At 53.9% G+C, this 21,955-nt stretch overlaps 1 protein-coding gene and 1 long non-coding RNA gene across 3 annotated transcripts in view; one reads left to right on the forward strand and one right to left on the reverse strand.

Moving 5' to 3' along the window:
- LOC101908195 (uncharacterized) overlaps positions 1-8,049 on the reverse strand; it is a 69,051-nt gene extending 61,002 nt beyond the window's left edge. The window contains exons 1-2 of the long non-coding RNA XR_009493007.1: positions 6,596-8,049; positions 1,368-6,461 (exon numbers count right to left, since the gene is read on the reverse strand). This is a non-coding gene — a long non-coding RNA (uncharacterized lncRNA). The remainder of the gene's footprint in view (positions 1-1,367; positions 6,462-6,595) is intronic.
- Positions 8,050-12,629: 4,580 nt separating this feature from the next.
- Positions 12,630-19,136, forward strand: EMX2 (empty spiracles homeobox 2). 2 transcript variants are annotated; one of them, NM_001075845.1, is given in 3 exon segments: positions 12,888-13,377; positions 15,277-15,461; positions 17,648-19,136. In NM_001075845.1, coding segments are annotated over 3 exon segments (762 nt in total). In that variant the 5' UTR covers positions 12,888-12,968; the 3' UTR covers positions 17,816-19,136.
- The last annotated feature ends 2,819 nt before the right edge of the window (positions 19,137-21,955 follow it).

A 21,955-nucleotide genomic window follows, 5' to 3' on the forward strand; every position in this document is an offset into this window, starting at 1 on the left:
ATCATCTCAAAGTCAGAGACACCTTGAGCTGTTTCCTACCTGGAGTCTCAATTATCCTGTTAGATGTGGGATTATTTGCTCAAAGGATTTCTCCAACCTCCAACTCTTCCCCTTAAATCTTAGCAAAGAAAAGCATTGTCCAAGCAAGAGTTAAAAATGCTATTAAAGTCATGAAAAAATACACACACATATGCAACTTTAAACTCCTGATCACACATTTGAGCGATGCAAGTAAAGCAAATGGTAATTGAACAAAATATACAAATAATAATACAGCAAAAATTGTAGATAAAATCTGTACACTATGGTCTCTAATATTTGAACTCAGATAGCGACAACTTGTTCTGTTTCCTTGATGGTCCTGCGATACAGATTGGTACGTACATGGAGAAAGAATGTGTGTAAGAGGGGCAGAAATGAAGAAAAAGTTTTGAATCCCAAAATAACATTCGCAGAAATACTTAAAACAAAGAGAAAACAACCTAGCAATTTCACAACAGAATGCAAGGCCTAACTCTGTTGGTTAAATGGTCTCATATGTGGTATCTGTGGAGCTGGGAGGCTTGGAACGAGCCAGCTCAGGCCAGTGCCAGGGTTCTGCGTGAACTGGCTGGGCAGTGATCATGTACTGATAGTTCAACCTCACTGAGCCTGTTTCTGCCTCTTTAAACTGCAGTGATAGTGGCCGTACCCACCTGAAGGGGTTGGTGGGAGGGATGACTGAAGAGAGGTGTGAACAAACTCCTTAGGCACCGTATATACTAGCCATATGCCAACTGCTTATTGTCTCTTCCAGAACTGGAATAAATGCTCTGGAGAGAATGGGGGATCCAGACTCTGGTGGACTCAAGAGCAAAGTGTTCTCTCTTTTCTTACCCTGTGGAACTTCCTCACTGGGGAAAGGGAGATGTTTTGATAGGAAATGAGATGGTGGATGGTGGGGGTGGGGTGGGATACTGGAATCAGATAGACGGGCTTGGAATCCAGACCCCTTCGTTTACTAGCTGTGTGTGACGTTAGGTGAACCTCTTAACATTTCAGAGCCCCTATTTTCTTATCTAGAAAGTGAGAAGTATTTTGATGGATTGTTCTGAGAACTGGATGAGAGAGGTCCTTGTAATAACTGCTTAGCCCAGTACCCTTGGCAGGTGCCATGAGTAATAGAAAGGGACCGTCTCATGCAAGATGCTTTGATGGCAAGCAAAGACCCTTTCTTGCTCCCAGCACACATGAGCATCTGCTCCTTAAACCAGGACAGGGTTGAGGGGGTGGGGGCTCAGAGCAAGGGGCAGAAACAGGGAACTCTTAACACTTCCACAATTAGAACAATGTTTTCTACCACACCGGGCAGGGGCAAGACAAATCACCTGGGTGAAGGAAATACTACAGATGGGCCAGATGTGCTGAAGTCCATCTGGGGGAGATCCACATGGTTGGCACTGTGATCCACCCTTCATCTGGAAGCCCTGGAGTCCTGTGCGTGTTCAGACGCCTCCCCGGGCAGCCAGGCTCCGAGACTGTAGCCGTGGGGAGGAGGAGGAGGAGGGGTCAGTTGTTTTATTTTTAGCAACGTGAAGACATTTTCCCACTTCCTGGTCCCCAGCTTATCTTAGCAAATACCCCAGAGTCCAGCCAGGGACCGAGTCGCGAGGGCATAGTCTGTGCTCTTCCACGTCGGCAAAAACCTTTTTCCTAAGGCTGGGGACTGGACCAGATCAGAGGAGGACTCCGGGTCTCGCTGAACCCGGGGTTTTGCCTGAAGTGGGAAGCCCATCCCTTGGTCAGATTTTAGCCGAGTTTCATTGCTTTGTTCCACAAGGTGTTCGCCAGGTAGCCATTTGGGAGATCTACTTTCAAGAAATAAACAGCTCGCCACACCCTGCCTCCTGGCGGTCTCTGATTTTTCTTGCCCTTTCTCCAAGTCTTCCTCCCGCCCCCCATTCCCCCTCCCCCTCCACTCCAATTTCTCTTCCCGACTGCCAGGCCTCAGAAGTAGACCCCTCAGGTTCATCGGGCTGTAAAGTCGGGGAGTTTCTCTTTCCTGATGCTTTAGTCGGCACTAGACGTCAATGATCTTTTTTCCTCCTTCCATAAACTGGATCTCCGGCGTGGGGCTAATAACCTAGGGACATCTGAAATCCCGATTCCGTTCCACCTGGCCCCAGCCCTCCTGCGGGAGCTCCCGACTGCTTGCTTTCTTCGGCTCTTAATAGATATTAGAAGCCGACCACCTGATCTGCAAGCGGTCTAAGCCACAGACAGCTTTTCCAGGCGCGGGGTCGGCGGAGGGCGGCTGCAGGTTGGAGCCGGGCCCTGCGTGCGCGCCCGCGTCGGGCGCTGAGGCCGGAGCAGTCATTCCGGCGTCTGGAGCCCAGAACCCGGGGTGAAAGGCCTCCGCTGCTCTCGCAGACGCCGCAGCCGAACATATGCTGCACTCTCCAAATTCATTTTTAATTCATGACATCAGTGTAGGGACCACAGGAGCCTCTAAACAGCCTCTCTCAAAACCAAAACAACCACGCGAGCGGGGAGAGGGGACGGCCGCCCAGTCCAGAACGTCGGCTCCTCGGTCCCCAGGGACTGGGCATTTGGAAACCACTTTCCAGAGCGAACCTGCTGTCCCTTACGGCAGAGTTCCCTCCCTCCCCCACCCCACTTCGGTCCCTGGAGCCGAAATTGGACTCCAGGGTTATTATAAAGACATGGCTGGTGTCAAAGTGGTTTCGATTAGGATTTTAAAAAATAACGTTGCATGAAAACGATCAAATATGTACTTGCAGGAAGATTAAAGGCTTCCTTAAATACATTTACACACATAAAATAAATATATTTATATGTACTTATATATTAAGAACTATCTACACATACAGTATAATATATAATGTATAAAAAGATGTTAAATAACTAATACAGTATTGTAATATTAGAGGTTAAATATATGCCAAGCAGTACATAATATGATGAAATCCATATAATATATGTTCTATATTAAACAATATAGAAAACAAACGACCCATATGTAAAATATATTATATTAGACAGAGTATCCTTCTCTGAAATATCCAAAGTGCTGGAGCTGGATGTCCCTGAACCCCAGCTCAGCACAGGGCACCTAAAAGGAAGGAGGGAGGCTCACAGTGGCTCCTGGGTGCTGATGCTGCCACCCCAGCTCCCCACAAGACACCCAAGTGTCTTGGGCTGGATCAGCTCCTTATTGGAGTGACGGAGTTAACAGATTATCTTTTTTTTTTTTTTATAACATAACCACATTTATTTAAGAATGTATTCCAGTATCAAATGGCAAATTTCAACAATGCAAAAACTATTACATTTGCACCAAACTCATACTCTCTTAGCAAATTTCAAGTATTTAGCACATTTTTAGCAATAGTTACCATGCTCTTAACCGAGGAGGTCAGACTCCAAATGACCGGGAGACACAGATTTCCTAAAGGAGACCTGAGGACATCCATTAACAGGACCACTGCAAGCCCTGAATCTGGCCTTCTGTCCCGCGAGTGTAAACCTAAGTGTTCTTTTCTCAGGCACCTAAGACAACTTTAAGGGACATTTTCCAACGTAGGCATTTAGAGGCAATTTGGAGATTGAAACGAATCTTTATATGCAAGACTTGAATGTTCTGGAGGCCCTTTAAAGTTGTGGTTAGAAAGGCGGTTAACAAACCCGAGGATGGGCTGCAGGAGACGACTCAAGGCAAAGCAAAATGCAGTTAGAAATTTGATATTAACCGCGCACTCGCCAGTCCTGCAGCCTAACTACCATCGCTGCGTGCTTACTCTTCTGGTACCGGGGGAAATAGGAGAAACTGACAGCGAAGTCACCCTGAAGAATTACCTCGTTTAAACGGGAAAAAATAGCTCAGTGGCTTACTGGCAAACTAAAACAATGTGCGTGGGAATTCTTTTTTCTCCGGAGTTACCCAGCAGCGGAACCTCAAAATCAGTAATGTGGAAGATGGGGGAGGAGGGTGGTAAATGAGGGCGGTTTTCGATGGACAGGAGCGGCCCGCCTCAGAGCGGCCTCCAGACCCCAAGGCCCTCTTCCGAGAGCCCCGGTTCCGAGTCGGAGGCCCGGGGCGCACGCCACTGGGAGCGCCTGGCGGCGGGGCCGTAAGCGGCCCCAGGCGCGCCGCCGCGCCAGAGCTTTTATTTGCAGCCTCTTGAACTCTCCGCTTCTGGTTCTCTTCCCTTCGAGCGCCCTGCCATGGAGTGTTAGACAAGCCCTGTCGTCTGTGGGCTCTCACCTCAGAGTCAATATTATCTCAGATGGGCACAATAGACTGGAATGAAAAGCTAATATTGAACCAATGAAGTCCCTGCCCGCGATGCCACCCTTTGTTGCGCAGCCCCAGGCGAGCTGCTGGCGGCCGGCTAAGTGCGGGGCGGCTGTGGCCCGGCCTCTCAGGGTCCCCCCTCCCCCCACCGGGGGTGTGGCCGGGTTGGGGGACACGCGGGACGCAACTGTGCTTCGAGTCGCCGGCAGTGGGGCCCCACTCTCGCCTCTCCTCCACCGCCAGGGGCTTGGTGGGGTCTCGGGAGAAGCGGGCAGCACCGCGCGCCCCCCCACCCCAGCTCAGACATAGAGGGGACGCAAATAGGGGAGCGGGGCCTGGCGTGCCCAAGCTCTGGGTGCCCTCCCCTGAATATAAGTGTGGTGGGCAGCCAAGCAGCTTCGGAGCCCTAACCTTCAGAAGGTTCCTTCTGGATCGTCTTGGGGAGCGGCCTGGCCGTGTCGGGGCCGCCTGTAATTAAAGATCGCCAGGGCCGAGGCTCCGGGAGGAGGGTCTTCTCAGGAAGGGGGCCATCAGACCCTCACTGTGGGCCTCTTCGGAAGCTCCCAGCTGCCGGCCACTCTTCTGTCCCCTGGCCAGGCCAGCTCCTCTCAGGCTGGGCAGAGCCAGGGAGGCAAAGATCGGTCGCTAGGCCAGGGACTTTCGGGGCGCCTTGCTGGCTGTGAGGAGTCCCCGAGTCGCGCTCCGGGATCCCCGAAGCCGGCGCAGGGCCGCTCTGTGGGTATCCGCAGAGATTTCAGGGCCGCTTTGAAGAGCAACAAGAGGGTGTGGAGCTCACTAAGTCTCAGCCGGGTCAGCCTCTGCGCTGACTGGCCGCAGTGAGGCCGCCGACCCTGAGATCCTAAACTCGGGGCTTTAGTCCGCAGAAGACTACCCCGGAGGAAGCGAAAAGGTGTGGGGTGAGGCCTAAGGTGGAAACAGTGGCCTGGAGGACAATAGTGGGCAAGTGAGTTGGAGGCAAGTGATGGGGTTACGGGCCTGGACTGGCTTCGCATCGTGTCCCGTCAGCCTGCCGCGTCTTCACTGCCATTTCTCATTGGCTTGAATGCATTGACGTTGGACGCTGGGGAGCTGGAAGCGGAAGGAACCCGGCCTCAAGGCTCTTTGCAGATGACCTCTCTGAGCCTCAACTTTCTCATCTGGAAAATGGGTATCATGACTCCTTCTATACCAGATGACGAGGTTCACTGAGAACTGAGTGTGCACAAACATGCCTTTAAAAGCTAAAATTCGTTACAGGGAGAGGAATTGCCCTTCTAAGTCTTCCCCAATATCCTCCCAGGGTTTCTTGGAGAGCTGCATTGTCCAAGAGAAAAAGCCTCCAGTTTCTTTCTTTCTTCCAACAGCCATGATCTTTCTAAGCCCTAGTCCAGCCCCCAGAGCCCAGAAAACAAGGAAGTACAAAAAGAGGAGACAAGTTCCTGAGAGAGGGCCCAGCGGCCCGCCAGCATTTCAGAAACTGTCCCTAGGTTTGAAAGTGGATTGCCACTGACATCCCGAAGGATGTCTTTAAAGGACTGGGCCCCACTTAAAGTTACAAGGCCCATGAGGGGTGTCAAGAGCAGAGTCTGAAACGAAAAGACGGCAGAGAAAGTAGCGTAAGAGTCAGCAGATGAGTTCCCCGCTGCCCGTGCTGGTCCTGTGACCCTGTGCTGCAGGTCACCTTATTCGGCCGCAGGCAGCTCCTGCAATAGTCAGTGACCTGGAGGCCCAATGAATCCAAAGCTTTTGGGACTGTTGGAGGGGAGAACAACAACTCTAGACACCCACCAGCGGGGAGAGGGCAGGGGAGAGGGAGCTGTTTCCACTGCTGACCGGGCAGTCACCTGAGCAAAAGCGTCCAAGTTCCTTAATTCCTGCGCCGTCAGTCTGCCCCCACGCCTATCCTTGCTTGGGTTTTAGACTTTCATTTGAAGGTAGCCAAGGGAGAGAGAAACCGAAACTTCCTTTGATCTGTTTCTTTGCTTTCAATAGTGAAAAGGGACAGCCTGTGTGTTAAGAGATTGACGAGTTTCAGCGTCGTGAAGGAGGTAAACTCGACGGTCAGGTCCTGAACTTTCTGCATCAGTGCGGAGTTCCTGGCTCCTGAAACGCTGGCTCTCAAAAGGGATGGCTCTCCGAGACCCAGACGCTGGCAGCCTCCTCCTAACTGCTGGAGAAAGATAGGGTGTTTCCTGCAGTCGTCTGGGGCTGCAGAAGCCTGGACCTGGGTCCAACCCTCCTGGGAAGGCTCGGTCCCCGCCCCCCCCCCCCCCCCCGTGGACGCCTTGAACAGTTACACACCGGTTTCCAACGAACCCCGCTCGGATTCCACGACTTCATCTCATGGAGGAGCCGACTTGCCCTGGGACAGATAAGGGCTCTCAGAGAAAGCGGCCAGTCACCACGGCCGCCCTATCCGACTGGGTGATCAACCACTACCCCAGCAATAACCATCGGGACCCTTGTCTGGGGCGTTCTCGGCCGGCCGCGAGGGGGCGTGAAGTTAGGAGAGCCGCACGCGAGACCCCCACGGGAGAGAACCGCACGGGAAAGCCCTCTCGACTCTACCCCAGGCCAGGCCAGCGCAAGCTAGCATGGGCCCATTCTGAGCCACCGTGGTCAGGCCGCAGGAGAGAGGACCTGACGCATGAAATCGTGGTCTCATCTGCTTGGTATCGCCCCGACAACAGGTGATCGGGGCCTCGCCGTCCTTTCTGGAGCACTACCCGCTCGCTCTTCTTCTTTGCACCCTTCCGAAAGAAGCCCCACTGGGGTGAAGCTGGAATTCAAGCGTGGGTGGTGAACTTTGAAGCCGCGAGCTGATGGAGGGAGGAGAGACGGATTTCCAAGCTGCCCTCTCTTTCTCTGAGCCAACTTTGACGTTCTCTCCCGGCTCAGGCTGCGGTCGCGGGAAAAATCTTGGCAGTGGGGCACACAGGGGCTCAGCCGCCGGCGGGGATGCGACTAGCGCCCGGCCCTCGCCACTAGGCGCCGCTGCGCGCACGCGGATACCCGCCCCAGGCCGCTGCGCCAGCCCAGCGAACGGCCTCGAGGGAGGACAGCAGAAAGGGATTTGCCGTAGTAACAATTTTAAGAAATGTTTCTAGGATATTAATTGTTTTCTTCGTTGTCCCACCGCCGTCCTACGCATTTGGAGAGGCCGGGTGGCTGGGAATCACAGTAGGTTGAAGGAATTCTTAGCCGGGTCCCAAGGATCTCCCCATCCCGGACACCTTTCTCAAGCCATCCCGGACACCTTTCTCATGCCTTGGTCCCAGGAAGCGGCTTCCCCTCTATCGACATCCGCGCTTCCCGCGCTGCTAGGCGGGCCCACAGTGCAGCCTCATGGTACAGCTGGTACCGCTCACCTGGAGGCTCCTATCTGCCACGTTTAGCGGAGTGCCGCAGGTACAAAGCCATCGCCTGACATTAACATTTGATAAACGGTAAAAAAAAAAAAAAAAGACCCCGATGCTGGGGACAATTGAGGGCAAGAGGAGAAGGGGGCGACAGAGGATGAGATGGTTGGATGGCATCACTGACTCAATGGACACTGACTCAATGGACATGAGTTTGAGTAAACTCAGGGAGATGGTGATGGACAGAGAAGCCTGGAGTGATGCAGTCCATGGGGTCGCAAAGAGTCGGACAGGACTTAGCAACTGAACAAAAACAACTGTGCCAAGCATTAGCTCACTTACTCCTCTCAAACAACTAATAATAATAATCCTATATTTCCTTTTCAGAAAGAAAACCAAGGCTCAAGAAGGTGAAGGTCAAACAGGTAGTGGCCCAGGCAGCACCTGGCGTCCATCCTGGGTTGCAGGAAGCTATGCATCCACCCCAGTTGTCAAACAGGCCTGGCAGGAGCCTGGGGAGGGAAAAGCACTGCTGTTTGCTCCTCCAAAGGTAGGGGGTCTGCTGGGAAACTCAGAGCAGATGGTATGGGAGAGAGGACCAGAAATCGCTGCCCTTTGATGTCTCCCTAGCCAAAAATGCAAGCCTCTCTCACCCCCAGAGTCCCCTTAAAGAAGTCCCTGGCCTTTAGGAGAAGGTGGAGGAGAACATGTCAGGAGCATGAGGTGAGCAGTAGCTTATGTTTGTACAGCTTTATTGTTCAGTCTTGAAGCCCAGTGAGAAGCCTTGGAGGGGAACCTTGCTTTGATAACAGCAATATCAAAGACAGGGACTACCTTTATTACAGCTCATTCATTACATGCTAGACACTAAGCACTTTGCTGGGCTTATCTTGAACAATCAGCTAGGTTTATCACTGAGCAATCTCAAGAGCCAAGATGTAACAGGCACTGAGAGGTTAGGTAACTTTGCCTAAGATCATCCAGGTCTGGCTTTGGGAGGTTCGGGGGTGGGGGCAGGTTTACTAAGGTGTAACTTACATACAGTAAAATTCATCCTTTGTTGTGCACAATTCTGAGTTTTTAAAACACACACACAGATGTATAACTGCCTGCCATGATCAGGAGGTAGAGGGGTTCTATCACTCCCTCTATGGCCTTGCAGGCAGCATTGGCCATGATTTTAACAGATGACAAAATGGAGTCTGGGAGAGGTGGTGGTGTTGCCTAAGATCGCTCAGTTAGTAAGTGACAGATCAGTGACTTGAACTTTCATCATGTGCCTGCCAGATCAGCTACCTGCACAGTGTAGCCTCCTAAATCTACTGAGCTCAACCCTCAGCGGCTGGGGGTGTGGAAGGGAAAAGCCTCCGAAATCCCCACCTCCCCTCCCCCCCCCAACACTCTCCACTGCTCGCACCGGTACTTAGGCCAACACCCACCCTTCCAGAAAGGGTGACGAACAAAGAGAGGCCAAATTCGGCAAGGCTGGGGAAGCCACACGTAAAGAGAACAGCAGCCTCTGGGTCCAGGGAACGGAGTCTAGGGGCAGCTTAGGCTCCGGGTCCAGATAGACTAGGGTGCCCAGCGACTTGATGCGCCTCCACTGCCAGCCTGGTTAATGAGTTACTCTCCTAGTTAATTCCCCTGCACGTCGAGGCTGGCAGCGCCATCTCTTCCAAGCTTCCCGGTCCTGGCGCATGAATTAGCATAGATCACTTTCCCCTTCCAGGACTTCCGAGTGAGGCCCCTCACTCACTGGAAACCCGCTTCGTCCTCACGGGGGCCCAGGAAAGGCATGGGGCCAGCAGGAAACAGGGGCAGAGGAACTGGCTTGTCCTGCTGCTGCCAAGAAGGCCGATAGGAGATTCTCTCAGCCTCACCCACCTGCCGATAACTAGATCCCTCTGGGGTAAAGCCAGACCCCTTCAGGGCAGTTTGCATGAGGCCGGTGGCCTGTTTCTTGTTGTAGGCTGGGAGAAGCCTGGGCCCTCTGCCCTGATCCTACTTTGGGAGGGAGGCTGGGGGTCTGGGCTCCAGACAACTCACTTCGTTAGGACACTTTCTGGACACATCTTGACCAAAGCAGGGGAAAGCGTTTAAGGTGGTAGCGGTAACACTTGAGTGCTTAGCCTGAGAGTTTAGGAGAGATGGCTTCACCCCTCTGCCCAGACATTGAGTGGAGGCCCTTGGCCTTCAAGATCGTGTCCTGCTATTCCCCTCAGCTAAGATCACTAATATTGACTGTGCTACGAATGGCCGTTCCCCGCCTGCAGACAGGGTGGGGCTTTTAGTACCCCCAGTTTCCATTTGGAGCCTAAGGCCGAGTTTGACAGGTCTGGTCTGCAGGCGAATCTGAACCTCCAGCCCTCATGGAGATGTTTCTGTGCAGAATGGGGTCCTCTCCCATCGACTCCAGGATTGGGGATCTACAACCCACCTAAACTGGGTGCTTCTTTCTGGGAACAGAAGGCTGACCTCTACTTCTACCCCAGACTGGCTGGCTAGTGCAGCCCAAAAACTTCCAGTTTTCCTTGTGGCTTCAGGCTCTCTGTTGGCCTGGGCACAATGGGGCTTGTGTCCCTACAGCCTAAGTGAAGGAAGGTTTTCTGAACTGGAGATGATATTTTTGGTGGTCTGTGGTTTAGGACCCAGGGAGATAGTATTCAAAATACACCCCATCCCAAAAGGCTGGATCAAGCACCCTGTTTCCTTGGGCTTGTAGGAAAGGATGGGGGGATGCCACAAAGCAAGGTGGAGAGAAACTGCTAAGAGTGAAAACCCAGCCGAGAGCCTTGCCCATAACTGGCATAAGAGAGCTGAAGTCTGAGGCAGGGGCAGGCTTCTTGGGACATGAACACAAAGCTGAGGCCCAAGACTGTCTCGTGTGTGAATATGTGTATGTATATGCCCTGGGAAGGTTGGGAGGAAGCAGCATCATGATCTCTGCTGGGTCCTCCCTAAGGCCAGGTGCCCGGACAACCCCAGAAAACACACTCCTAACCCCTCTCTCGCCTAGAGTGTTTTCCAAAAGGGGTTTTTGGACCCTCCTCTCACTGCACCCCCAATACAGACTATGCCTGGAATAAAGAGAAATTGACATGAACATACATACACAGTAGATGAATCCACAGAGGATCAGGGGTGACCCCAGGGCAGGGAACAGATAGCTGGCAACACAGGGGAACATGTTCCCAGACCTGGGGACTTACGACTGATGAATCTAGGGGCGGTGCAGCCTGACTTACAGGACTTCCCTTTTCTCCCCCTCCCAATCGACATTTTTTCAGTCTCACGGCAACCTCATCACCAAACACAGGCATTTCTTCGTCCTTAAGCAAAATGACATGGGCCGCCAAGTAAGAGATTTAAAGGATGCCAGTTTTTTTTTAAAATCATTAATTGTAAACGTGCAAAATACCTGCTGGTACTTCACTTTAGAAGAATGTAATTGGCAAAAAGAAAAAAAAGAGAGAGAGAAAAAGAGGCGGCTGATGAATAGATAATAGATCTTTAACCACCAATAAACAGAGAGCAGCGCCAGCAGCCTGGGGGATGTGATCATAATTATGCTGCTGCGTGAGCCAATGGGGACGAGGGAACTCGGCCCTAAAATCATCCCAAAACCGAAGGCAAGCTCGAAAATGCGGACACGGCCTGGGACTGGAGAAACGATCTGCACTCCCTAATTGTAAGCCCGGGGTTTGCACAGCAACCCGCCCCTGGGACGACAGATGGCAGAATAATAATAGAAATAGTGACAATAAATAATAATAATGACAACAACACTGACAAAAATAATAACGACAACCTAATGGTAATAGTAACAGCACATCAGCCTCTCCCTTGACCTTGGACCCCTAGTCCCAGATATTGCAGAAGGAGCTTTTGGGGGAAGGAGATGAGCCCCTTCCCGGAAAGGAAAATCGAGACCCTGTGGGGAAGTTGGAAGCGCCCACCGTCCCCGCAGGGTCATCCACTCCGGTCTCAACTTGGAAAAGAACGAGCCGCGTCAAGGATGGACAGATCAGCCACCCTGAGACCTCGAGGCTACGCGCGGTTGGACCACCTAGCACCCCTTCACGCCAGGCTCCCTCCTCACCTAGGAAATCGCCGGGAGTATAGCTGACCGAACAGCTCCGTTAACCCTCGCCGGGAACCCACCCTTGCCTGCTTACCCTCGAGGGCTCCCGTGGCGATTCCAGCTCCCCAGACGCGGGGCTGCGGAGGGCAGCAGCGCGAAGCGCTGGGCGCGAGGAATCTGTAGTGTCCGCGCGTCCGTCTGTACCCCCAAGCCCGGGCTCGGCAGGCTGGGGAATCCAGGGGGCCACAGAGGAGACGGCGCCGACCGGGGGCTCTGCAGAGACCGGGGTGCCCCGGAGGGAGTGATGGTGGTGGAGAGGAGGCGGTGGCCGAGGGGGAGGAGGTGGGGAAAGAGGAGGAGGGAGAACTGGAGGAGGAGAAGGAGGAAGAGGAGGAGGAGGAGAAAAAGCGAAGGAAGAGGAGGAGGCGAAAGAGGAGGAGAAGAAGCCGCTGCGGCGCCGCGGGAGCGAGTGAGCTGGGGGCGCGGGGCGACGGCGCCGAGAGGCCGGGCGGCCCGGCGGGCGCAGGAGGCACTGCCGCGGCAACGGCGGCGACTCCGTTCCACTCTCGGCCCGGATCCAGGCCTCCGGGTTCCCAGGCGCTCGCCTCCCTCTGACGCACTTTAAAGAGTCTCCCCCCTTCCACCTCAGGGCGAGTAATAGCGACCAATCATCAAGCCATTTACCAGGCTTCGGAGGAAGCTGTTTATGTGATCCCCGCACTAATTAGGCTCATGAACTAACAAATCGTTTGCACAACTTGTGAAGAAGCGAACACTTCCATGGATTGTCCTTGGACTTAGGGCGCCCTGCCCGCCTTTTGCAGAAGAGAGAAAACTTTTTTTTGCCTCCCCCGAGAAACTACCCCCCCCCACTCCGCCTCTAACTTCGACCCCCCCCCCCCCACGCCATCTCGCCAAAAAAAAAAAAAAAAATTACCCCAATCCACGCCTGCAAATTCTTCTGGAAGGATTTCTCCCCCTCTCTCCAGGTTGGGCGCGTTTGGTGCAAGATTCTCGGGATCCTCGGCGTTGCCTCTCCCTCCCCCTCCCCCCTCCTTTCCTTTTTCCTTTCCTTTCCTTTCTTCCTCCCTTTCCTCCCCCCACCCCCACCCCCACCCAACAAGTCCCCAATTCTCGTCCGTTCTCGCCGCGGGCAGCGGGCAGCGGGCGGCGGAGGCAGCGCGCCGCGGTCGCCGGGAGCCGGGAGCCCCGGGCGCCCGCTCCTTGGCGCAGCATGTTCCAGCCGGCGCCCAAGCGCTGCTTCACCATCGAGTCGCTGGTGGCCAAGGACAGTCCCCTGCCCGCCTCGCGCTCCGAGGATCCCATCCGTCCCGCGGCGCTCAGCTACGCCAACTCCAGCCCCATAAACCCGTTCCTCAACGGCTTCCACTCGGCCGCCGCCGCCGCTGCCGCCGGCAGGGGCGTCTACTCCAACCCGGACTTGGTGTTCGCCGAGGCGGTCTCGCACCCGCCCAACCCGGCCGTGCCAGTGCACCCGGTGCCGCCGCCGCACGCCTTGGCCGCCCACCCCCTGCCCTCCTCGCACTCGCCACACCCCCTCTTCGCCTCGCAGCAGCGGGACCCGTCCACCTTCTACCCCTGGCTCATCCATCGCTATCGATATCTGGGCCACCGCTTCCAAGGTACGTGCCACGTCGCGGGGCCGCGGAGCGCTGCATCCTACGCTGCCCTCGGCCTGCTCCGGGTGGGCGCCCGGCGAGGCCTGGATGGAGGTTTTTCCGGCTCGACCGCCCGCTCGCTGCGTCTGGAAACTGGGCGGCGAGGAGTCGGGCTTGGTGTTGGTCCCCAGTCTCCGAGCTGCGGCCAGTTTGGGGGCTGGCCTGCGGCCGCTTGACCCTTTAAGGAGGGACGCAGAGGAGTTGCCTCCGAATGCTCTCAAGGCGGGCTGTCTTAGCCTGCTCCGAGTGCTGGCCACCGAGGAATCCATGGCCCGCGGGGTGCCCAGGCTCTCCGTCTCCTGGGCTATGCTCTCGCCGCCCTGGCTCCGAGGGGCGCAGGCAAGGGCCGGCCCCAGGTTCGCCTTCCACTACGTGTTCGCCACCCACTCCGCGCCCCTGTCTCCTAGACCTGCGACGTCTCGGTCTCTGACCCTCTTCTGGCAGCGAAGAGACCCTTACGCCCCCGGAGCAAAGTCTGGGGGGGTTGTTTGATCCTGCTTATTTCGGAGGCTGGGGAGGGGCGGGAACCCGCGCGGGTAGGAACCTCTCCGAGGCTCGGCACTCTCGCGGTGACCTGTTCAATTCCGGAGCCGAGCCGCCACGGCGGGAAAGCAGGTTCGGACTGATTTTTGTTTTTGTTTTTCTTTTAAAAGAAATGAACCGGGTCGGAAGATGGGCTAGAGGAAATCTGTTTGGGTGTTTTCCTTTCTTGCTGTTTTTTTTTGGATTTTTTTTTTCTCTGGGTGGAGGGTAGGAGTAAAGTTAAAACTCCGGTAAACGGGACAAGTAATTAGTTTGGCGATCCGAGCGGGGAAAAGACCTACCTCCGGAGGCAGCCGATCAATACTCGGCGGCTTGTCCATTTGTTAACCCTTTGCATTCCTGCCAGCGCCTAAAGTCGGGTAGACGCCCCCCCCTTCCTTAATTTCAAAAACCAAACCAAACAAAAACAACGTTTTACCCTTATTCCCAGACCGAATTTGCCTCCATCCCCCCGAACTGTCGGTTTGTTTTTCTTTGGGTTTTTGGTGAATCGATTTCCCACCCCAGTGAGTGGACCTGAAACTGGCTCTGCTTGCAAAGTTTAGGGCTCCCTTTCCTCATTTTCCAGCAGCCACGGTCTTGGTCCTCACACCAGACTCGGAGTAGCTGGGATCTTCGGGGGCCGCGAACAGTCCTAAAAGGTGCCCGCGGCTCCGTACGCCCCCCCCCCCCCCCCCCCCCCCCCCGGGTTACGATGCCTTCCCTCGCGTCTCCTAGTTCTCCGGAGCAGGGCAGCGGGGAAGCCGGGACCTCGGGGAGGCAGCGGCAGCAGAAACCCTGCGCACCCGCCGGAGAGATTTCTCTGAAGCCCGGGCTGCAACAACACGCCCGGCCTCTGCGCTTTTCCGGAGGATAAAGACTTTGAAAATACGTACCGGAGAAAACTTTAGATAGCCGCTCATCACCTCTCCGCCCCTCATCCCCGGGGGCAAACTTTTCTCCGAGATGAGAAAAAAAAGAAAGCCGTTTCTTTGGGTCCAGGGCGCCAATCCCCGGATCCGGCCTTGCTGCCCCCTCCTCGATCCCCGGGTGCCCGGCGCGGAGGTGGTGAGGCCCGCGGCGCCCGAGGGTCTGCAAAGCCCGCCTAGGACAACTGCTGGGTGGCAGCCGCTCAGGTCCGGGCCCAGCGGACAGGGCCAGGCGGCTGGACCGGCGCTCCCTTCGCGCGTCTGGAGGGGCCCGGCCCCCTCTGGGCCAAGCCGCACCGGGTACGTCCGCGAAGGCCTTGAGCTCGCTGCCAGGTCAGCCCGGCTCCGGAGAAGCGCGCGGCCCGGGTTAGGACGGCCACCTCTAACAGGACTTCTGCTGTGTTCCCCGCAGGGAACGACGCAAGCCCGGAGAGCTTCCTTTTGCACAACGCCCTGGCCCGAAAGCCGAAGCGGATCCGCACCGCCTTTTCCCCGTCCCAGCTTCTGAGGCTGGAACACGCCTTCGAGAAGAATCACTACGTGGTGGGCGCCGAGAGGAAGCAGTTGGCGCACAGCCTCAGCCTCACGGAAACTCAGGTGAGCGGGCCCCGGCGCGGCCACCGCATCCCCGATCCCTGGACAGAGGGCCTTCCGCCAATAGGCCGGGAGTTACTCCCACGCCCTGGGCTCAAGATGTGTAAGTTTTGAGGGGCTCTTGGTTTCCTTGGGCTCCAGCACCGGACTGTAGGAGCCGACCCGCTGGAGGTTCCGAGGAGTGGGGGGGACCGGCTGAGTTGCTTTTTCTGTAGGGCCGGGCTGGACTCGCAGCTCCTGGGTGAGACACCTCTGCACTTTTGATGAGACTTTCGGTGCGAGTCTGCGGGCACGGCTGGAGCCAGGAAGAGGTGTAGGAGCGTTTGGGGCTCGAGGCTGGGAAGAGAGGGCTGGGAGTGGGTTAAGAGCGAGGTCCGTGCTGCCAGAGGCTCACGGCTCACACGGACAGCTCCCAGTTACTCCCCTTGAGGGGACGGGAGAGTCAGGCCATCGAGCCAGGCATCCTGGGTGCGTCCCTAAATCGGAGAAACTGAGCCAGGAGGCTGCGGAGAGGGGCTGCCTCAGGGGGTAGACCCTTGCTGCGCAACAGGGTCCCCCGGCGGGCCAGGCTCCGGCCTGCCCCGGGGTTGGGGAGGTGGTTTCGGGCTACAGTAGGCGCCACTGTACGCGGAGCCGCAGGGCGGGGTCAAAGTTCCCGGCAAACAGTAACATTTTCGGGCAGATTAAGTTGTAACACTTTTCCCGGGAGGCGCAAAGAGGTCGAGGCTTTTGTTTTAAAACGTTCCCCCAGACAAAACCGAAGAGGGCCTCGCGGGTTGGTGCGGGGCCCGGCACAAGGCGCGCCCGGCTGATTTCTCCTGGATAGCCGAGGCGGCGGTGGTCTTTGTCCGCCTCGCTGCCCACGCTGCCTGGAGTCTTTGTGTGCGTGTCAAGCCCCGAGCGCACCGACGCGCGCCTTGGGCGAGCGCCGGGGAGAAATGAATCGTCCTCCCCCTCAATTAGCAAACTCAAAGCAAATTAAACTCAGCCTTGTTCCAGCTCAGCTTTTTCATGGGAACACTTTGGGGGACTGGGGGCATTCGGGGAGAGCAAGCCGGGACCTGGGCCTGCCGACTCAAAGGAGAAAGCCCAGCGGACTTCAGGGGCCTGGGGGTACTGCCAGCAGAGTGGGGACAGACCCGGGGCCGTGGAAGGTGCAGTCAACACCATTTTCCTCACCTCTCCCTCGCTGCTGAGAAGCTTGGGCAGTGCCACTGTCTGGTCTGGTCAGTGTATAGGGACCCATCACCAATCTCCCCCAGGGACCGGTGCAACCCAGTCCCACATAAGTGCTCCCCAGACTACTAGCTGCCCTCTGGGGAGGCCAGGCCGCCAGCCCCGCCCTGGTGGGAAGTGATGCGATGGGGTGGGAGTTTGGCCCTGGCCTGCCCTGGAGCTGGTCAAGAAGAGGACAGAGGGGGCTCTTCCCTTATCTTTCTCGGTTTTCCTTTTACTTCCCCTCTATCCCACGGTCTTGCGGAAGCTTTCACTTTAGAGCCTCTTTTCCGAGCTGAAAAGATTCAGCTGGGTTAGTCCCCAGGGCTCTGTACCCCCACCGTCCCCCCTGGTTTTCCCCCTAAACCCCCACCCCTGACTGTCTGCCACAACCGCTCCTGCTCACCTGCAAGAGTCCTGGGCACAGAGGAGGAAGCGCAGGCAAATCCTGACTGCCTACCCCAGGGCCCAGGCCTTGCAGAGGAGGCACTATATTTAGACAGTGGCTGCGGAAACCGGCAGAAAATAGAAAGCACGTTGGGCCCAGCAGCGGGAATCAACTGTTTGCGGCACTGGTTAGGTAGAGAGAGTCAGGGACCTTTTAATTTTCCTTTACTTATTATTTTATAAGGGCTTCCCAATGTTTGGCAGGCTTTTGCACTCAACGGGGATGTGGGTGTCCTGAGTTGGCTGAAGCTAAAAGGGGCACCGAGCACGCGGAGCCGGCGGGGCCAGGGGAAATGTTTCACCAGGAGGGCTCAGAAGGGCCGGGATCAGGCTTCCCCGGGCCCGGCAACAGGAGCTCTGTTCCCCAAGGGAAGGCTGTAGCGGGGTGTGGGTGCCGGTTAACAGGATGCGCGGCCCGGGACACTGGACTTTTGTAGTCTCAGCCCAGGGTCTGGCCAGGCAATAGAGGAGGAGGTAGGAGGGCGCTGTGCAGGAATACTAACGCGCCCTCTCTGCCTCTCCTGCAGGTAAAAGTATGGTTTCAGAACCGCAGGACGAAGTTCAAAAGGCAGAAGCTGGAGGAAGAAGGCTCAGATTCGCAACAAAAGAAAAAAGGGACGCACCATATTAACCGGTGGAGGATCGCCACAAAGCAGGCGAGTCCCGAGGAAATAGATGTGACCTCAGACGATTAAAAACACAGACAGAACCCCACCGAAACGGACATCACAGAGCAAAACAGAGACAGGGAGAGGAGGGGAAGACGAAAAAAAAAAAGAAAACAAAAAACCCTACAAAACAAAAACAACCGCACACACACATTCACGGAGAAGGGGACAGGGAGTCAGAGAGAGGAGCCGCGGCGCGACGTAGACGGGCGGCAGAACCAGGGTCCTCATCCGAGGCCGCGCCTCGATGGCAGAAGACGGGAGGCTCCTTGATGAACACGCTACCCTTGTCTAAAGAGGCAGCTGAGTGAGTGAGTGAGGCAGAAAGAGAGAGAGAGAGAGAGGTCCTAAGGTGGCAAAGCCGAAGGCGCTCTGACAAGGGGAGCTGTCAGTCAAACGCCAAACCAGCGAGACAAGATGATTGGCAGGTATTCCGTTTATCACAGTCCGATTTTTTTTTTTTAAATGATGATGATAATGGTGATGATAAAAGAAAAAAAAAAAACCCAACCAGGCACAGGACTTTTAAATTTTGCCCTTCGAAGTGTTTTTTTCCCCCCAATCTTTAAAAATAATGAGTAATAATCGAGATTCCATATCCAGCCCCATCCCACACCTGTTCAAAAACTTGAATTGCATGTAGCAGTTGTTGGGCGAATGGTGTCTAAAGACAGAAAATGAATTGTAATTTTCTTTTCCTTTTAAAGACAGGTTCTGTGTGTTTTTATTTTGATTTTTTTTTTCAAGAAACGTGCAGTCTGTAAACACTTTTTGATACCTTCTGATGTCAAAGTGATTGTGAAAGCTAAATGAGGTAGGCTCAGCAATAGTGGTCCTCTTTCAGAGAAATGGGGAACAGGATGGGGGGCTGGGGGTGGAGGGGGAGGGTGCCCATAAGAGGAGTCAGAACTTGTTCTGGGAAAAGAAACAACAAAAAATCTAAATTCTATTTCTTGGACATTCCCTTTCCTAACATGCCGAGGCTTAAAACCACGAAGTAAACTTCTCCTTTTAGTCATTGAAGATATTGGCTGAGTTCAACCATTTGCCGTAAAGGCCATTCCAAACTTTAAATCTATATATTGCAAAAACTGAAGGACTGTAGTTAGCGGGGATGATGTTAAGTGTGGCCAAGGACACTGCGGCAAGTTTTCAAGCACTGAGTTTCTATTTCAAGATCATAGACTTACTAAAGAGAGTGACAAATGCTTCCTTAATGTCTTCTATACCAGAATGTAAATATTTTTGTGTTTTGTGTTAATTTGTTAGAATTCTAACACACTATATACTTCCAAGAAGTATGTCAATGTCAATATTTTGTCAATAAAGATTTATCAATATGCCCTCAGAGTAGTCGTCTTGGGAAATTGAAGTGATTTTTTTTTTAAAGCATCTTTTTAATTTGAGTGTGGTCCTTCCCCAACTAGGCTCAAGAAGCACAGGCTCACCACCCACAAAAGGGCCAGACTGATGGATTCTTGGGCATTTTAAAGAGAGAAGAGGGTGGAAAAGGGAGAGGATTAGGAAAACTTAAGTCCTTCAGAAAAGAGATGGAAGAAAAGTTTTCCATCCAGACCTTTGCCCATTGCACGGCCTAAAGAAGGAGTTTAATTTGAATTTCAGGTTAAACATGCTTACTACTCTTAACCTCTAGTTATTTAAAAAAAAAAAAAAAAACTAGACATGTAGCTATGCACTGAAGAATATTCCCCTAGGATTAGGGAAAACACTTAGCAGAATCAGAATCCTAGTATTTTTAAAATGTGTTTCTGACCTCAAACCCCTGAAATATGTCTCTTCTCCCTCTCTTTTTCTTCCTCCTTCTCTTCCTTCCTTCTCTCCTCCCTCCCTCTCTTCTTTACTTCCTCTCTCCAGCCCCAATCTGCTAAAGGTGATGAGATGAGCCCAAGGGCCTCAGCAGCCTTATAAGGCAAGCATTCTGAGAAACCTTCAACTCTCAATTTTAACAGTAAAGAAAAAGTTGTAACCAGTCTTGGAGGAAACTTAGCTCCCCCCACCTCCTTCCCCTTCTGGGGGTACGAGGTTGTTTTTGCATGCTTCATTTGCTTCTTATCCTGATAGGCTGCATTAATCAGTTTTATTTCCATTGATAGAGAAACCTCGTCTGTTCTGTTCGAGCTACAAAGCGTCCTGCGAGCTTTTGTGAAAGTGCAAATCAGTTTAAGCAATTATCATACCAGGAATATGAAGGGGAAAGAGGAGGCCTTGCCCAGTGGTCTCCTTTAATCTCTTAATCCACGGATCCAGGGGGGCTGCCTGGACATAATTTAGGACAATCTCCCCACCCTTTACACTGTGATAAGGCCAAGTTACAATGCAGGGCAAAAATACAAGCTTTGTTAACATCCTGCCTTGAAAAGTTAAGATTAGACATTCTGTGCACGTGTGGGGACTATAGGGCACTATGGAAATTTTTCTTCCTTTTTTTTCCCCTCCCTTCCTCTCTTCTAAAGTAGATTTCATTCTTGGTCTCTCTCTCTCTTTTTTTCCCCTTTTATCTCTGCCTTTCTCACCCCCTTTCTCCCTCTCTGTTTCTCTGGAGAACTCTGACTGTTTGTAGGGGCATTTCCACACAGACTTCCTGGAAAGGTGTGGGTGGACTGGCGGAGACTCGGCTCTGAGGATGCTGGGCCAGAAGGGGCTGATTCAGAAGAGGGGTGTGCTTCAGGAGAGGGGGACAGGTGCTGCCCTGTGTATCCTGGGGACTCAGTCGGGGATTCCAGCCACTTGGACAGTGGGACTCTGGCCAATAGCTGTCTTCTGTGCTTCGCAGTCCCTGCTGCAGCACCTCCGCACCTCTTTCTTTTAAACAAGTTACCTTTCCCTTCGACCCACTTCCTCAAGCCCAGAACGCCTCAAATACAGAGCACAGACCTGTTAAAATTCAGACTAGCCTTTCCTGAAGAAAATTTCCCATCTTGACAAAAGGCTTATTTCTGCAAGAAGCATATACTTTTTTTTTTTTAAGTACCAGAAAAGGGGGAGCGTGATGAAGATTTATTATTATTATTTTTTTGGTAAATGTCCTATGTAGTGTAACTGCAATAAAATCATCAGAGAATACTATTAGCTTTGAAAAAAAAAAAAAAACTAAAAGCTTTATTACAAACCAAGCTTTGAAAATAGGGGGGATTAGGCGGCTGAAAGGGTCCCACAATGGTAAGAAGAAAAGGTTTCATGCTAATGAGGTTAATGCCCTTTGTATCTCGGGCCTCCACATCTTCATTACGCGCTATCTCCGGCTGCACGGAGCGGCTCAGAGAGCCGCAATCCACTCCAACGCCCCCCTTCCCGGCCCAAAGAAGGATTTGATAGCAGCTCTGTTCAAACTAGATAATTATATCTTTTCAAGTCGGAATTAAGATAAAGAAAGTGAAGCAGAGGCGGCTCGCCTTGATCCACTGCAAACAAATTTGGCGCACTTTCGAGTCCTTCCCCCGCCTCAAAAAGGCTGGACAGTCAGCTTATTAGCCGCTCGTTTGCTTTATTAATTCATCTATTTAAAGTGGCAGGATTAGAGGGTCTAATGTGGACGCGGGCTGCCGTGGCGCCGAGGAATATAAATATTTGCGAGATGCCATCCCACGATGACTATCTGGGCGCGGGGCGCGGGGCAGGGTGCGGGGCGCGTGTGCTGTGCGGCTGCGTCCCCGTGTCCCCGTCGCAGTGCGCGCTTGCTGGGCTGGAGCCCCTTGGGGAGGGGAGCGTGGGAGCTGTGTGCTGCAGGTCTGTGTCCTCCCTCGCGGTTCATGGGTACCAGGCCTAGATAACCCTGGCAGGGCTCAGTGGGCATCCAGGGTCAGGTTCGGCTTTTCTCCCTACACCTGGAGCTGCACGCATGTTGCCTTGAGTCCTGCCTGTTATCCCGGATGGCAATGTAGGTTACACGTCTGATCGATGACCCGCTCTCTTGTCAATTGTGTGCGTTCACCTGAGCTGAGTGGGTTTAGGGAGCCGAGAGGCATGGGTTCTCCGTTAATATTTCCCCAAGAGTCAAACGGAATGTACAAGGCAAGGGTGCCCAACCTCATTCTCCTTCCTGCGAGGTACAGAGGAGCTCGGCGCGCGTTTCTCATTTGGGGTCCAGTTCCTCAGGGCGGCAAAGGGCCTGGTAGGCGCAAGCAGAGGTTTGGGGCGGGAGGGCGG

Source organism: Bos taurus, chromosome 26, assembly GCF_002263795.3.
Source record: "Bos taurus isolate L1 Dominette 01449 registration number 42190680 breed Hereford chromosome 26, ARS-UCD2.0, whole genome shotgun sequence".
NCBI lineage: Eukaryota > Metazoa > Chordata > Mammalia > Artiodactyla > Bovidae > Bos > Bos taurus.